This window comes from Leptonychotes weddellii, chromosome 7 (genome assembly GCF_054177405.1).
Source record: "Leptonychotes weddellii isolate Sample4059 chromosome 7, ASM5417740v2, whole genome shotgun sequence".
In the NCBI taxonomy this organism is placed as follows: domain Eukaryota; kingdom Metazoa; phylum Chordata; class Mammalia; order Carnivora; family Phocidae; genus Leptonychotes; species Leptonychotes weddellii.
Window position 1 is genome coordinate 3,467,658 of NC_138375.1, and position 18,349 is coordinate 3,486,006.

At 45.6% G+C, this 18,349-nt stretch overlaps 1 protein-coding gene and 1 pseudogene across 1 annotated transcript in view; both read left to right on the forward strand.

The window, feature by feature from the left end:
- ADAMTS16 (ADAM metallopeptidase with thrombospondin type 1 motif 16) overlaps positions 1-18,349 on the forward strand; it is a 131,345-nt gene that overhangs the window by 62,350 nt on the left and 50,646 nt on the right. The window contains exons 11-16 of the mRNA XM_081825784.1: positions 4,896-5,044; positions 6,371-6,543; positions 8,406-8,536; positions 10,479-10,602; positions 11,007-11,251; positions 13,156-13,291. Coding sequence (XP_081681910.1) covers positions 4,896-5,044; positions 6,371-6,543; positions 8,406-8,536; positions 10,479-10,602; positions 11,007-11,251; positions 13,156-13,291 — 958 coding nt within the window. The remainder of the gene's footprint in view (positions 1-4,895; positions 5,045-6,370; positions 6,544-8,405; positions 8,537-10,478; positions 10,603-11,006; positions 11,252-13,155; positions 13,292-18,349) is intronic.
- On the forward strand, positions 2,868-4,880 carry LOC115940984 (large ribosomal subunit protein eL34 pseudogene; annotated as a pseudogene).

The following is an 18,349-nucleotide window of genomic DNA, read 5'->3' on the forward strand; positions in this document are numbered from 1 at the left end:
AGATGTAGATGCCAGGCGACAGGTGGTGACTGCATCCATTTAATAAGGGGAAACATTAAACTCTTGGCCGTATTTCAACCACATATAGAACCCGAGTTAAGTAGTATTATTAAAGCCACAGAGCATCAATTTAAAGACCCTGGGCAGACCATTCTGACTTACCGTGTCTCCTGGGAAAAAGGAGAGGAGCTTTGGCAGGGAAAAGAAGTACATTAAGAAAGAAATAAACAGCACATTTATTACTCACTGGGAGAGAATAATTTTGTTGTTGAAATTCAAAAATAAATTACCATAAAGTCCAAGAGTATTATTTTGATTCCTTTGACTCAACCTGTGATTGCATTGTTCTTTTTAAAATACAAGACCATTGAAAAAGATAGAGATATATTGGACCCAAATGAGCCCTGTACCCATTTCTGTGCCACTGTAGGTGTGTGACCTTTTTAGTGACACTGACGCACATGAAAGAGATACATGTCTAAATAGCACCGATCTGTTATGTGTCGATTCCAAAGCAAATGTGTCACAGCCTGAGCCTATTTAAACGTAAGCACAGACAGCAAGGGTTAAACATGTTAACAAACAGCGCTAACTCGTGCATTCAGGTGAAAGTATTGCAACACTGACTGGGGACGTGCAGAGAGCTGCGTGCGCTTACCTGGGAAGGGCGCCCAGCAGCTACTTGTCCTGCACATGCCTCCGTGCTTTATTCGCAGTCCCCCGGAGTGTGGGGTGGATTCTTAAATCCTTCCAGAGATATAAGCGACAGTAGTTACATAACTTATAATCCCCCCAAAACTGAATAAAAATGCTTTTAGATTCTCAGAAGAGGAAAGGGACGTGCGGATGCACTGCGGTGTGGAAATGCCCCTTGTCTCAGGAGGCCGGGGAAGCTGCCTGAGTACTAAGCTGCCGCTGGTCATCACTCTCTCCACATAATTGGCTAAAATTTACTCTTCAGGTGATAGTTTGCAAAAGTGTCTCCATTTCCTGAAAGATTGTCCGCCCTCCCGCTGTTGCCCCTGAGTTTCAAGTCACACGGGCACGGGGTGCTTCTCCGTCGCCTGCTTCCTGTAGGACTGATCAGAGCAGTGCCCTTCCTCAGAATAACCTATATATTCTTACATTTTATTTACCCCGAAAGCACAGTTAAATTGATGGTCATTGGTATTTTTAAATTATTTTCAGTGTATTTCCAAATGTGGGCCTTTCCTTCATATAAAAAAGAAATAGTGCATGCTAAGCCAGAACGCATGCCTAAAATTACTCAGGAAAGATGTGTTCTGCCCAGAGGCTGCACGGTGCCCACGGTGGGGCAGCAGTGGAGGCTCCTGTGGGAGCTCCCTTTGCTGTCAGTTGTGTGTCTTCCTGTGTATGGGTTCTTGTGTGTCCCTGAGGTTTATTGATTTAGGCGTGTGCATTACCAGAAGTCAGTATCTCAGTGCTTCCAGGATATCCCAGAGCAGTTGGTGTGTCCTGGATGACTGGCAGCAACCATACTGCTTCTGTGCACTTTTCTCCTGGGTGGGGGCCTATTTCCCTCCACCCTGTGCTGCCTTTGAGGCTTGTGCATGGTGGTAAATGGAACTAAATTGCATTTTGTAGTGTCAGACTCCATCCTTAGTACATCACATACTTTCAGTCCTCACAACCACCCTGTGAGGGTGAGCCCATTGCAGCCCCCCTGTGTACTCAGGAACCTTCCAGGGAAAGAACACTAGGGTCCTTTGTGCTCACACCATGGGAAATCCAGGACGAGGGTTTCGTACTACAGCCTAATGCATATGAAAGCAGACTCTAGCTCTCTAACAATCATGGGTCCCTAATGTAGTATATTAAACCACTCTCACGTTATATTTACACCTGGTGCTAGGTACTTGGTCTGTGTCATTGCATTGCATTTTGGGAACAATTCATTCTGGTAGTTTGTACCATCCCTAAGGTTCTCAGGAGGATGTGCAGGCTCAGAGCACTTGAGTAACTTGCCCCAGGCCACACAGCAGCAGAATTAGTACAGAGGCTCCTTTCCTCCCCTCTCCCCAAGTCCGCTGTTGTACTTTATCAGGGTGCTTCCTGTGTGTGCTTGGTTTTGGTGTGACATGCAGACTCTGGGGACAGCATCACAGCAGAAGCAAGCACACACCGTGCCATCTTGCTTGCTAAGGTAAAGCCTTCTCTCAAAAGCCACAGTGCCCATCAATAAATATAAAATGGTGAGAAACATGGGACGGTCCTCAGAAACTTAACTGGTGTTTCGGTGGAAATGTCATATGTCTGTTGAACACAGGCTCTTCCCCTGACCTGCTCACGGTGGGCTCCACAGGGCTGTGACCTGCGTGGACTTACACTCCAGGTCGTGTGTGAGTGCGTGTGTTTGTGCTTCTGTCTGCCCGCACCCTTGCATCCCCCCAGCCTCCATGGCAGAAGGTACAGTGCTTTCTCCTCAGATTTTCAGAAAGGTTTTTTAAAATAACTTTTAAAAGGATAGTCATTTAAGGATACTCTGGTGCAGATAGCAGAAGCTGCATGGGCAAGGCCGCTCATGGCAGCAACAACTGTGACAGCTGCAGACTGGGAATCATGCAGGGGTCCAGGAAGAGAGCAAAACCCCAAATGCAGAATGAGAGACCTGTCTACACACTTCCAAGTGATGATCTCCAGACGCACTATTAGGTGGAGAAGCACATGGAAGAACATGTGTTGTGTGTGATCACTTACCAAAGACAAGGGAATACTAATCTGTATAAATACTTCCTTTCATTAAAAAATAAAGGGAATAAACCATATATTTTTTTAAAAGTACTTTGTGTAATTGCAAAACAAAATTAAACCAGCTCTTCCAGGGACGGCGTCCATAGGCATTCAGAATGGTCCAGCGTTTGACCTAACATTGTAGGCTGTCCTGCAGGACAGCCTCTAACAAAACTAGGCTGTCCCGAACCCCTGGTAATAGAATAGTTTACCTTTATACCCAGAAGGTTGGGAAAGCACCAAAATCTGCACGTGGCGTCGGCCCAGGCCGACTTCGAGGAGTTCGTGCTGTGAGACCTAAAGTCCTTATGAGGTTGTCCAAAACGAAGAAACACGTCATCAGGGCCTCTGGTGGTTCTGCGTGTGCTAAGTGTGTTTGTGACAGGATCAAGCGTGTTTTCCTTATCGAGGAGCATAAAATCGTTGTGAAAGTTTTGAAGGCCCAAGCACTGAGTCAGAAAGCTAAATAAAAAAATGAAGCTTTTTTGAGTAATAAAAAAAATCAAAAGTCTTAAAAAAAATTAAACCAAATTTTCTTAAAGTGATCCTTAAATACCAAAAGCAAAATCAATTTAACCAACTTGTTGGCTTAATCATAACCATCAAGGAAGAATTATTTCAAGTGACTTTAAAACCTGAAAACATTTTCTGAGTTTTCAACTCGTGGGTTCCTATGTTCCCATTTCCTTTCTTTGTATTAGAAAGCTCCGACCAGATCATTCTTTTAAAATGGGACAAAACAATCACAACAGACACCATCCTTATCCATCGGTGTCCTTCTGTGTCCCTCCTTGTCCCAGGGTCCTGCCCGAAGTCCCCATGAGCTGGTCCCTGCTTTGCCCAGATCCAGCTCTCTCCTTGGACTCACGAGGCCATCAGGGAGCAGACACCTTGCTGTCAGCTGCATGCCCCTCATTGAGCTGAGGGTGTCAGGGGGATTCTAGGACTTCCTTCTATCACCTGGGGTGTGGCCAGGAGGTAACAAAAGAGTGACTTATTTATTTATTTACTTACTTACTTCTCGGAAAGAATCAAAGAATTGAATGAATGAGGCTTTAGTCCTCAGAATTACTTATGTTCCATTTTTCTTCCCTAAATGATATTAAACCATTTGTAACTGCCATTTCTGTGTGACAACAATGGTCAGGTATCAGCAACTTGATATGTTTTCACCAAACACAACAATTAATAATGGAAGTAGTATTATTTTCCTCTTGGAAAGTCCCATTTTTTCGCCCAGAACAAATCTGGTGGTCCTCATCTGGGAGACAGACACACAGGAGACCTCAGCCCATCCCCACCCCGAGCCCTCGGGCCGGGCTCTGCTGCTCCATGCAGGCCAGCAGCAAGGAACAAGCCAGTTCCTTTTCTCCTCTCAGCAGATGGCCAGAAGATCCTTAAGTCTACACCAAACCATGGGTAGAAAACCAGCACCGCTGAACACAACGTTAGATGTTGTGTGGCCTTTACGTGTGATGGCAGCAAAGTAAACATGTGGCTTTTAGCTTGAACTAACATTGATGAGTGCTCCTCTTGAGAAAGAAGAGCTGATAGAATCCCCAGCCTCGTGGGGACGGATGGAGCCCCTGTGTGGGTTGTTTCATCTCCTCGGGAAGCGGTCTGACCTCTGACACGCATCCGCTAACAACCTCCAGGCTCCAGGCTCGGAGCCCAGGTGCTTGGGAGTGAAGGCACAGAGCACTGGCCAGAAATGACAAGGTGTTGAGTCATATGGAACCTGCAGCTGGACTTTTCTACCCGAGACTCTGTCTGTTTCCAAAGAGCTATGAAAAGCATGTTGTTCCAGAAGAGGTTGGAGTTTACTCACTGGAGAGCTCAACAATCAGGCTGAACATCCATGCAACACCACTTAATTAAATGTGCTGAATTCCAGCAGCTCAGACGTTAGAAAATGATTCTTCTCTGGATTGTCCCTCCGTGGGCATTTATAAAACCACGTTAGGTTTGGAAGGAAAAAAGCTACATTAATTTTATTTGTATTATGTGCTACCTGAAGGTGGGATGTTGATGTCTGCCTACCCTGCAGAGCTCCCCAGGGCTGAGCATTACGGCAGCCATGGACCCACCTGTCCGTCCGTGAGTCATGTCAACCTTTCTTTCTTTTTTTTTTTTTTAACTTTCAGTGGTGCCGTGGAGGACAGTGTGTGAAATACGGCGACCAAGGCCCCAAGCCCACCCATGGCCATTGGTCAGACTGGTCTTCCTGGTCCCCCTGTTCCAGGACCTGCGGAGGAGGGGTCTCTCACAGAGACCGCCTGTGCACAAATCCCAAGTAAGCACGTCGGCACGTCCTCCTCATGAGCGATTTCTAGGCTGTGAACCTCCCCAACAGCCTGCGTACGGTAATACTGATCCGTACGTCACATAGTGTTGTAGGAATCAGTGGGAAGGTACAACCACATGGATGGACCTGGAGGGTATTATGCTGAGTGCAATAAGTCAGTCAGAGAAAGAGATAAATGATTTCACTCATATGTGGAACTTAAGAAACAAACAACAAAAGGGGAAAAAATAAGAGAAAGAGGGACAAAGCGAGAAACAGACTCTTAACTCTAGAGAACACACTGATGGTCCCCAGAGGGGGGTACATGGGGGGACAAGAGAAACAGGTGATGGGGATGAAGGAGTGCACCTGTCGTGATGAGCACCACATCTGAATATTACATTATGTGTTAACTATACTGGAATTTAAAAAAAAAAATCACTAAATAGGGAAGTCATTTTAGTCAAGTATTTCTCAAACAGTGGTATCTCTTCGGTATAACTTAGGATGCTTGAAGCTACTTGACCATAGCACAGGGAAACAGATCCAGCAGTGGTATTCAGGAAATGGATTTTTACCACATTTATGTGAAATACCAAGGTAAGCAAATCAATCATGAAAGCATAGACAAATGAATAAGAATCTGTAAGAACCACTTTTTATGTGCAAAAAGCCAAATGTTTGGTCTTTCATCCAATATATTTAGCTTTGCCGCCCGTGGTTTAATTGTGGCCTTCTGTGAGAAGACACGGCCATCAGAGGTGGTCCCCAGTGCAGTGGGGTGGAGGAGGTTCCCAGTCCTCCTTTTTCACCTCAATTGGTTTAAAACATGAGTCATATGACAGCTCTTTGGTCATGTCCTTAATGTGTGATGCCCAATACGTCCCTTGCGTTGAGTGGGTGCCCTCTCCGGGGTGTGTCCACATGGATTCTAGAGGGGTGAGCAGGTGCTCTTTGCTGTCAGCACCAACCGGCGGAAGGTCACGACTTCTAAGCCGATCTGCTGACCTGGCCTGGCCGCAGGGAAGATGGTGGTAGAAGGTCCCTCTATGGAGTGCGGGGAACAGCGATGGCCCCTGCCTTGTGCAGGGGTGCTGGGAACCGGCCGTGAACAGGCAGCAGTCAGACCCACGTCCACATCGTAACTTGCCCTAGAGACATCAGTAACACGGCTCATATTGTTCATGGTGAGAAAGTGCCAGGGTCCCCTCAGGGTGTGTAGCTTCTCCCTCGGTCACTGTGAGCCATTTAACCGGATCTGCTCCCCTCTCCAATGAGCCTAGTTTCCAGGGAGGGGAGAGTCGCTATTGAATGCAAGGTTTCTAACCGTTCCAGACCATCGCACGGAGGGAAGTTCTGTGAGGGCTCGACTCGTACTCTGAGGCTCTGCAACCGTCAGCAGTGTCCGCACAATAGCCTTGACTTCCGCGCACTGCAGTGCGCCGAGTACAATGGCAAACGGTTCCGAGGATGGCGCTACACGTGGAAGCCATACACCCAAGTGGAAGGTAAATCCTAAATCCCTCTCCCGGTACCAGCCTCGCGCTTGTTATCTGCACTCTTTCAAGAGTGGCATGATCTTAGCTGTGCTGTTCGGATAGACCGTGCTGCTGTGTGAGGTCGCTGCCAGGGCTCTTCGCCTGCCCCACGGCCACCGACTTCTGGTCTAAACTGGACCGGCTGCATGGTCGGAAAATAGCAAGCAACTAGAGAGGGTGTGCACCATACAGCCAGATCTTCAAAGAAGTGACAAAACTTTCAAAATACAGGATTTATGCATCATGGGTCAATGTTTTCCTCCTTACAAATCACGGCAGTTGATGGTGATATCGCTGTAAGCATGTCACCCCATTGAACACTTATCATGGCCAGAGAATGGGAGCAAAACTTTAGCATCTTTTGGAAAAGCAGATCATTTTCAAAAGTCTTGATCTAAACCAAGAAGGTTATTTGCACCATATGTCCGATTTTAATCTCTAGGTTGAAAGAAAGATCTATTAATCTTAAGATTAAAATACCTTGAACATGGTAGCTCATTTGGCAGTAATTTAAGGAGAAATTCAAAGAATAGCTAGTCATCTCGCTCTTTGAAACTGGGGATACTGAAATACGTGAATCCCCTCTGAAGTTACCCCTCCCCAGCCCAATAGACATAATGTTTTCTTGCTGAGAGCTCGATGAACTTACAAAAAGCTAACTAGCCCTGATGAGTACTTTATGCTCTATGTGTGCATGCGTATGTATCGCTCTAAGATAAACAATGGATTGAACTTACAAAAAGCTAACTAGCCCTGATGAGGCTGAGAGCTTGATGAAGTCAGTACAGTCTTAAAGGAAAATTTTAAGCAGTTTCACACAAAGCATTTTTGGTTGTGTTTTGAACTCCTAAACTCAGTAAAATTTGAGCCAGTGAGAAATAAGTAGGCAGGAGAAAAAAGAGAAAGGACTTTGAAATTAGGGTCAAAATATGTGTGTTACTCCTGACTCCGCGATCCCAGGAAATAAATACATTTATCGTGGAAGCACATACTCAACTTGACTGTTAGGATTATTCAGTTGGTTTCATCTTATACAATAAAGAAAATATTTGTAGATGAGTCTTGAGCCCATGAAAATTCCTAAGGCAGACTATATTTTCATCATCAACTCTTCCCTTCTTTACCAAGAAGAATGAAGGGAAAAAGTTTCTATGAAAGTCCATATTAATTATGTAAATCATAAAATCTTTGAAATAGATTATCAAGAGAGGAAGTCACCTTGATCTGCCATGCTGAAGTGTACAATAATACCTTTATTCTCCACGTTATCAGTGTGTTTCGACAATCATTATATTTATAGAAATCATTATCCTCTGGAGAGTTCATCTAAAAGTTATTCCTTTTATCAGTTCAAAAATATATATTTCATCAAATGCGTTAGCTATTAAGAAATTTGGTGATCATTTGAACTCTTTTATTACATTTTATTTGTGAGAATTTTATATATTGCTCCTAAATGGTAACGACCTTTTGCATTTCTACAAGAGAGTAGTTAATCATACGAGTAGTAGAACAGTTACGTTGTATTCAAGTCAACAAATATTTATTGAATGCCTACTATGTGCCACTACTGGGTAAAGAACAAGGGCAGGAAAGGACACAGCAGAGTAAAAATTAATAGTGAAGGCTTATACAAATTAAAAATCAAAGGGGAAAAAACCCAAGCCTCCTGAGACAACCATAAAAAAATGTCTTTGCAATGAGTATTGTGTGGAAGTTATTTTATGGGGAAAAAAAAAAACCTTTAAAAAGTCTATCTAAAATTTAGAGCAAAAATGATCAGAGCTTAAGTATCTTTCTTATTTGTGTTTGTGTGTGTATTTCTTTTTAAGATCAGCACTTATGCAAACTCTACTGTATCGCAGAAGGATTTGATTTCTTCTTTTCTTTGTCAAATAAAGTCAAAGATGGGACTCCATGCTCGGAGGATAGCCGTAATGTTTGTATAGATGGGATATGTGAGGTAATAATGATCGTTCATTCATTCAACACATGTGTCCAGACAGTCTGCTTTGTGCCAGGCATCCTCTAAGGGGCTAAAGACACCAGACATTAAAATCCCACCCTTTCTCTCCGACTCACAGCCTGGTGGGGGGGCGGGATGCCAGACGAACACACACTGAGACACATGGGGTTTGTTGCAGTCGAGGTGCGTACAGAGGATGGGGAGCGGGGGAGAGCGGATTCCTTCCTGGAAGCGGATCTGGGGGATTTATGGGGCTCCTTGGAGAAGGGAGCTTCTGAGCTAGATCTGGAAGGGTGAGTTGGCAGAGGCGTTTGGGGGAGCAGACTCCTGCGAGAAGGCCTGGTTTGGTAGGCCCCGACTCAGGCATCAGAGTACCCGAGGGCAGGCAGGGCCGGGGTGCCGAGGGAGGTGAGGGGGCAGGAAGGGATGCTCAGAGGGTTTGTATCCTCACATCAGGGAGGAACAGGCCCTGGGACCCGGGAGGAGCAGAGCGGGAGTCAACCTGCAGTAACATGGGCAGCAGTGAGGATGGGGACAGCTTTGAGCCCGGAGGCCACTTGGCATTGTGCAGGGGTCTCTTTGGTGGAGGGACTTGGAAGAGAGGCTGGGAACGATTTGGTGGCTAAGTGGCCATAGAGCCCTGAGCTTGCCGCCCCATGCAGAGGTGGGATGGGGAAGGAATTCTGTTACATGCAGAAAGTGAAATCTTTACCGGATCAAATACATTGCATGTGAACAATGGGTTTTTCCTTGAGGTGACTCGGGTTGTGTACCCACGAGTCCAAGGGCCTTCGGCTTCCTTCTAGATTTCTCTGAGTTGGATGACCAGGCTCTTTACCCTGAGACATCCCCTCAGGGTCATCCCCTGAGACACACAGTGTCATCCTTTTTAGTAGGTGAAGATCGACTCCGATCTATTGAGATTTCTTTCAGCTTTAAAATGTTCAGATCTCTGTCCATTTTGTCTAATTACTAGTTGACTTGTTAAATACTTCATTATTTTCAGGTATCCTTAATGATACAATGTCACAACCCCTTACGTGTAGTTCTGAAATCCCAAAAGCTATCTAACAGAAAGTTTGTTGGGCTGCACAATGTAAGCTTCCCTGAATTTGTTCACTGGCCAAAACCTGCCCTGAACTGATATGAGACTTTTTTTCAGTTTTATTTAGTTCGCTTAGAGTTATGATGCTCGCATTTTACTATAGAAACATCATTTATGTGCTTTATTAGGGTTGCTGCCCTGGGTCCTGCTGGGACTCTCACGTTGTATGCATGATATGTTAATTACCTTCCTAAAATCCAAAAACCCTGAGTTTTGAAATGCATCGGCCCTAAGGATTTCAGGCAAGGACTTGCAGGCTGTAGTTACTTCATTTCTGAATGGATTTTTTTACTTGTATATACTAACTCTTTGTTAGGAGGTATAACACCAGCAGCACCACTGAGATTATAGAGAGCTCCTTAGGTTCTAGGACAGTAAACAGATACGCCTGCTACATAATTTGCTGCCGGGAATAATTCCCACGTGGCGTGTGCTACTTCTCTGCATTGCACGCGGTGATACAGAGGCATGGGGCATGGTCCAGTGGACCCTCCTGCGGACACACTGCTTGTCATCTCCACTAAGAAGAGCTTTGTGTCAGTCTGAAATGCACTGTTATCTCCAGCATGATGCTCTGAGAGATTTAACTGAGGGCTCCAGAGACTGAGGTGGTGCAGCCGTACTGAAGAGAACAGGAGTCAGGGTCTCCTCCTTTGGACCCGAGAGTCGAGTTACAGTCTCGCTGTGCACATATTTGGTATCCAATAAATATTTGTGAACTACCCTGTGTGGGTGAAATGTTCTGCCGTCTCGGGGAGGTTTCTCACTGGAGGTCTGTGACTTTGCCCTTGTCGTCTTCTCTTGCACGAATGACGTGGGACCCCGGTCCCCCAGAGAGTCGGATGTGACCATGTCCTTGGGTCCAATGCTGTAGAAGATTCCTGTGGTGTGTGCAGGGGCAATAACTCAGACTGCACAACGCACAAGGGGCTCTATGCCAAGCACCATGGCGCCAACCGTGAGTACGCGAAGCTGCCCGAAGGTGTGGAGACAACATGGAGAGTGGGACTTCCTGGTGGGAGACCCTGGAGGTGCAGGGGGGACAGCAGCCTCACGGGTCCTTCAAAGGCCTACAGATCTCCTTCCCTGCTTTACTTGTCAAGCCTTTCCTTTGGATGGGAAGCGGTTGCTAGGTTACCATTAGCGAAAATGATAACAGTTCTGCTCCAATTTAAAAAAAAAAAAGAAAGAAAAAGCCACTTAAAGACCTAATGGAACTGACTGCCACACCAGAGCTTCTCCTGGTTCCCAATGTGGATCCTCAGGTTTTGGTGGTGGGGGACCCCAGGTGCGTAGGGATTTCACGTAGGTGTTACTGAATGAGAAACCACATTCTCCCCGATCCTGATTCCTTTACTGTAGAGTATTATCAGATGGTCACCATTCCTCCTGGAGCCCGGAGTATTCGCATCCACGAGATAAACGTGTCTACCTCCTACATCTCTGTGCGCAACGCTCTCAAAAAATACTACCTGAATGGACACTGGACGGTCGACTGGCCCGGCCGATACAAATTTTCAGGCACCACGTTTGACTACAGACGGTCCTCCCACCAGCCGGAGAGCTTAACCTCGTCTGGGCCAACCAACGAAACACTGGTTGTGGAGGTAGACCCCAGCCTTCTCATCTTCGGGCTGGGATGCGGGGGTCTTCTGGCATTGGTGCAGATCGAGGGCTATGGGAATAATTTTAAATGCAGAGAATAATGTTTACAACTTGATGGCGTCTCAGAAACAAGACTAATGGGTACATTGAATGGGGCCATCGACTCATTCTCTTTCCTTTCTTGGGGCCTCACCAAATTTGTATTTATGCACATAATGCAGCTCCTGTTTGGGGTCCTTTACATAAGTGGATTTTTACAAAAGTCTGCCCCTGTCCTGTAAGCTGTCTGGCTGTGAAAAGCTTGGACACTCAGGGGACTCTGCCTTTGCCTGTGTTTGGGGTGGGATCAGCATTCCACTGAATCCTGTGGAATGGGAGCGAGATGAGCACCCAGAAGCAAAGCCCCCGCTGTGCCCTCAAATGGGCCCCGGTGTGCAGGGAGGGGGCCACGCAGCCACCTCCTGACCCATTGCCCTTCTGTTCTCTACCCACGACCGCAGAGGCTCACAAGCTGCTATTAGTCTCTTCCTACAACATGATCTGTCCCCATGGGACTGGGCAGATGGAGGTGGCAGGCACTGGATATGCTAATTCCTTACATTTTGTATTTCTGTGCACGGTTAAAGCACGTGGTTCAAAAGTTGCCCCACCAGCCCACAACTGGGTACACAGATGTGAGCCCCTCAGATGTCCCCCACCTGCTTTGGGGGCCAAGCAGCCCCCTCTGTCCTCTCATATCTTCCTGGGAGATGCTTCCCCCAGCGGTCTGGGGGCAGTCGCCCCATCTGCACACATCCCACCTCTGTCTCCCCTCCTGACCCTGATCTGTTCTCCTCACCCTGAATCCTTGCCTTGATTATTTCTCCCACCATCTCAGGCTTCAGCTGGAATAATCACACAGAAGGAGAGATAGGTCAAGTGTGAAGATGAACATGGCTTATTAGGAACTGTTCTGGATGGAAGAAGAGTTGCAAAGGCTCAGGATGTCAGGCAGGAGAACATCTCAGTGGCCTGGCCGTGCCTCCACCTGTCCGGGGCCCTCCCCTGTCCTACAACACCTTCAGCAACTAAGACTTGACCTGTGTTGTCAGGGAGGGGAACGCGGTGCCAGGTTGTCAGGGAGGGGCCAATATCTTTACCCACTGGCACATCACATCAGGACCAAGAAAGGCTCTAAGACTCAGAGAAGGGATTTCTACCAATGGATTAATGGTGAGGTTTCCACAATAAAAAGCCTTCTCACTGAGATCGGTGGATCCGATACATTCATGGGTGAAAGGGAACTGGTCCACATGATTGGGTTTCAAGCTAGGAGGTGAGGATTCCAAATACAAGGTGCCAAGCCACGGCTCACGGACAGGCTCAACCTGAGAGATCGTTACTGATAAGATAGTTTTCTTCTGGATCTACAGGGTGCATGCCACGTGGCAAAAGACCTCTGCATCCGGTCACACTAGCAAGTCCTCTGACTTGGCTTTGACGGTGGCATGGGTGATGCCCACTCAAGAGGCCTGGGCTGCTTGGAATCACTAGGAAGTGGGACAGTGCCTTTTGGCATTGCTTTCTGATTCTCTCAGATGGACAGGACTTGCGGGGGATCCCAAGGAAACACTGGGGGACGTTACCAAACACTTTCGTTAGGTTGCAAAGGTGTTCAAAGTCTTGCACGGAGGAATATACTAAATGTAAAGCCAAAGAGTAAAATATCTACATTTTTTTAAACGAGCCTGATTCTCGCCAGCAGTTCACTTCTGTTTAAAAAGTTCACATACATTTTGGAGGATGGACAGTGTTTCCCATTGTAACACCGATTGTTGATATTGATGTTTACGTATTATTTAAAAATTAGCTTATATTTATCAGTTCCATTTTAACTTGCTCTGTTTTCCCCCTTTTTATTTTACAGCTTCTGTTTCAGGGAAGGAACCCGGGTGTTGCTTGGGAGTACTCGGTGCCTCGGCTGAGCAGGGAAAAGCCTGGCAGCCAGCCTCGCTACAGGTGGACCATCATCCGCTCCGAGTGCTCCGTGTCATGCGGTGGGGGTAGGTCACTTCTCACGCCTCCCCTGGTGGTGGGCACTGAGGGGCCCGGGTGCATTTGGGCCACGGGCACGCTGCACTCACGGGTCCTCACCGTGTCCTGGCAGGTAGCCCGTCCCCAGAGGGAGAGCAGAGAGCAGGGCTCTGAATGTCCCTCGAAGGCCTGGCCTGCCTTCTCCCATCATCTACGTCAGCGTGTGGCTCTGAGGAAGTCATGCACTGAATTGGTTTCTAATTTCTATCTAAGTGAAGATTTGATAAACAATAGTTTTGCTATTTGAGATTATTGAAATGATAGTCACTCCAGTTATTATATCTGTCGTGTTGGTGATGAGAAATAGAAGCTTATGTTGAAAACACTGATACAGACGGAGGTTTTTGTCTAATGGTCTTGCTCAAAAAATATACTATGAAGTCGTGTATTGAAATTCACCCAGAAACCATAAGAATTTTATGCAAGTTGCAGTGGAAATGACTAGAAACAGCATGTCAGAGAGGAGAATTTCACAGGACAGTCAATGCCTTGGTCATCTGAATACCACTCGAATTTGACCATAGGAATGTCTAAATTGGTAAAGGTAGCTCACTACAGGAACATTCTCAGCTAGAGCCAAACATACTGTCTGACAAAGAGTGGTGAGCAAATTTTTCAAATTTAGAAACACAATACTCAATTCTACCTAATATTTCAAAAACACACAAGTTCTCATATGGATATACAGATTTCAGCTTTGTGAATTCCAGCTTTTAATAATTAAGAAGTTAATTTAGAGAGTTGATATTTAAGTAAAAAGGTACACAAAATGGAGACTTGCATGAAGTAAGAATGTAATGAATAAAGAAAAAGTAAAACTGAATTCATATATTCTTAATAGTTGCTCTAATAAAAGACATAAAAGAAATAGAGAAAAACAAAGATTAACAAAAAAACGTAAGTCTGGATAGTTGACACTAATGCGCTTGACACACACTAATTCTCCCCATTATTAACTAAAAATAAAATATTGAAATCCTATTTAAATTCTGACATTAAGAGCTTCCTAAGGAGGGGCGCCTGGGTGGCTCAGTTGGTTAAGCGACTGCCTTCGGCTCAGGTCATGATCCTGGAGTCCCGGGATCGAGTCCCGCATCGGGTTCCCTGCTCGGCGGGGAGTCTGCTTCTCCCTCTGACCCTCTTCCCTCTCATGCTCTCTGTCTTTCATTCTCTCTCTCGCAAATAAATAAATAAATAAATAAATAAATAAGAGCTTCCTAAGGAAAAGTCTGATTCCCTTCTGCACACAAGGAGAGCAAGCAAATGGCTTTAATTACAAAATAGAGAGTAGTATATGGGCCCCTCACGGGGGACGGGGCCAGACGAGCTACCATGTGCCGCCACTCAGGGGATGGAGGAATAGAACTATGTTCACAGGCATACCCTGTGTATGACATGGGAAAATTAATTTCTAATTATACTTATTTCTCTTCCCTTTCTCTTCTGATCTTAAAACAACCCCTCATGCTTTCACAGATTATATTGAATATATAGTTGATTTTATCCATCCCTATTTAGAGATATCTAATAGAGTTTGGTTAAATTAACAACTGAATCACAAAGCTTTATATTTGTGCAAGGACATTATGATTTTCAGAACTCTTCTTTGTACGTTTTCATTTGGTGGAAAAAAATAGAAAGAACTACATGGGAACGTCTGCAGAGGATGGTGGGTCTGCCCCTGTTTCTTTATGGCAGCTTCATTCATGTCCCCTGTTTGCGTGTCAGGCATTCCAAGGAGCACTTGGTTTTCTCAGCTTTTACCGAGTTACTTGTCTCAGGATCCCGAAAACGCTGTATGTGTGATTAGTGTACTTGCAAATCACCTAATCGGCCCTCAGTAATAGTTCTCACATTGAGGTTTTTAGAAGAAATCAACCCAGAACCCATTCCATAATCATTTGCTTAAAGAATGGCATTATCGAGTCAGTGAATGTGTTGTTTGTTTTCAGTTTGGGTGGAAAAATTGATGGGAAATTAGGGTTTGTCAATTCAACAACTAGATGGAGGGCAGGATGCCTGACCTTCAGCACCTCATGTGGGATATGACTCCTCTGAGAGTCTTCCTGGTAGAAACCGGACCTGCCTGGGTCCCGAGACTCAGCACTTGGTCCAAGTACCCCTCACTGGCCACATGGGAACCGTCAGGAAAGGTTACACTGACCCTCCCCTGTTTCCCTGAAAGGAAACAGCATGCCTTCAACTCTCCTGCTCTCTAAGGGCCCCCCGGGACTAATTCTCCAGAGAAGCAAGAGGACAGTGAGAAAAACACTATTGCCATTTACTGAGCACCTGCTGTGTGTTGTCATACACGCGGTCTTGCAGAAACCCGCAGCAGGGTTTGATAGTGGAAACAGGACGTGCTTGCTGGGGGCAGCTCTGGGCTGCAGGAGGGCACCATCCACAAAATCTTTGCAACAGCGTTTCATGTGCTTGAATCTGTAAGATTTTACGAGTATCAGTGCGTGGAAGCAATCATTATTCATGTCTTGGAGGTCTTGGTGTTATTTCCCCGCATTCTGTAGAAACCAGAGGTTCAGAAGTTTCAGAAATTCCCCCAGATAACCCAGCAGGCAGTGTGGATTCAAACAACTCCACTGACTCCGTGTGCTTCCCACCACGGCCAAGCTCCCAACCGTCCACGTTGCTCATAGGCTGTTGTCCATTCGCATTCTTTAACAAAGATGATTCTACTGGGAAGCACGGTGATTTCAGCCTGCATCTTCCCTTCACAGTGAGCATTTGCTCATCGATGGGAACGGTGGTACCCGGAACAGAAGCCTGAGAGGCGGCGAGTAAGATCCCCCTCGTGGATCAGTAGCGCTTCCTTTCATGACCACTTGAAGGTCAAGGCTTTGTCCTGTTCAGTCCTAACATGTGCTGTTTTTTGATCTATGTTTCATGGACTTGTCAGACCTCCCCCAGTAGTCTCAAATCACATGGTTATTTGCCAAGGATTAAAGATAACGATTCCTTTTCAGGTAGGGGCGTTTAGTTCCCCAGACTTGATTACAAGTGGTTGTCTTGATGTTTCGGTGTTTCAGGATTTGATGGTATCTGATGAGACACATCTTCTGGAGATAAATCCTTAGTTACTTTAGGTTTATACAATGTTTTGTTCATTCTGTGCTGTTGGATCCTCTCACTTCTGAAAGGTGGGCCAGGTTTTTTAAAATCTGCATTATCTGAAAATAGCACTGAATGATTAACATTGGAGGCTGACCATTCAAAATGGGTACGTTCTTGTGTTTTCAGTTTTACGAGAGAATAACTAAATTCACCAGCGAATCTGATAAAGAGCACTTGATTCCTGTCTTCCTTTCTTGGGGACCTCGTTCAGCACATCACCCAACATTCTCAACCCAAGACAAAGGGAAGGAATGGGCACCAGTTTCATTTTATCTGCCCATGTTGTGTTTTCAGGATCTCTAGTTGCACAGACCTTCCGACACCCTGGGTTATTAACTTTTCAAAGCATACTTTTCTTAGCTATCTCCCTGTGAACTTAATATCTATAAGGGGACCTTTAAATGACCCAGTTAGGGAATTAATGAACTGAGAAAGACACTTGGAAACTACCCCACCTCTTGTTTCATTCAAGAAACATGCATTACCTGTCATCAGTGGAGGAAACATAATGGGGTTTTTTTGTTTTTGTTTTTGTTTTTTAAGAAGTGTCATTTCCTTCTCTATTCTAATGGACCCATCTCTCTCTGGAAAATAAGATTTCCTGACAGACACAGGGCAGGTCCGACCATTCATCTTCTTTCCTCTCAAGGTTCCCCTGCTCCTTTTTCCTTTCCACTCACTTTTATGATATAACCACATTTTTTATTTCGAAGATCCTGTTTAGTTGTGCCTTGACTGGACTCTCAGCCAGTGTCTGGGCATCGGTGAGGGGTCTGGGCTTACACAGAGAGACAGGAAGCCAAGAATACAGTTCACATGGGAACTGGCTTAGCTGATGAAGTCTGACTCTAAGGTGGACACTGTTCTCACATGGTAATGACATCACTAGACTCTCGTTGCCAATGTAAAAGCATCAGACATTTCTCAAAATTACAGATGCTGTTATTTTTAAAAATCAGCCTCTGATCCCATTGGTTCAGTGCATTTCAAATAACTAATCTCAAACGGCTGATTTGCTTCCAAGTGAAATGCTTATTAAAATTCGGCTTATACCTACATTCTAAACTCTCCAGTATGCTCCGTGCAATGTCTGGGGTTAATGCTTTTCGTTTAAGTGAAAATATTGATCTGATTCACAATTAAAATTTCTCAGACAAATCTTAGGGGTGCCTGGGTGGCTCAGTTTGTTAAGCATCCCACTCTTGGTTTTGGCTCAGGTCATGATCTCAGGGGTGTGAGATCGAGCCCCGCATTGGGTTCCATGCTCAGCAACTCCTCTGGCCTGCCTGTCCTTTGCTTCTGTACTTGTGATCTGATTTAATCCTGGTGAAAATGCTGTGAGACATCAGGTGTTATTCACCTTCTGATAATACAGAAATGGAGGTAAACGCTAGACTAGGACTTGAAAGGATAATTTTATTTAAGCTCTCAAATCAATCTATGCAGAATGCCCAGGATCTGGTCACAGCAACTGCATGGAAATGAACAAGTGAACACAAAAGAGCGTATATTCTGCCTTCCAGGTCCCATCATTCCAACATGGCTGTGGGATCGAGCACCACTTGGATTTGTTTATCCTTGGTTTTGAGTCTCTTTTGTACCAATTTCCTATTTGTAAGTGTTCTTGTTGTTCTGAAATTCTCCTTGGGTCTGAGGAAAGGACTTGGGGCCCGGGTTTGGTGTCGCCTGAGTTGTGAGCGTGTCTCCACCGTGCTTACCGATGCTGAGCTCCAGAACACCCCCAGGCCTCAGACCATGGTCCCCACCACCCCACATCAGGACCACCGTCAATTTCTCTGGCCCTGTTACACCTGGCCTGGGTATGGTCTGTTTTTGCTGTTTGCTGCATTCTCTCTGTGTTTAGGTTCTGTGACAGCCTGGAACAGACTTGGGCCGTG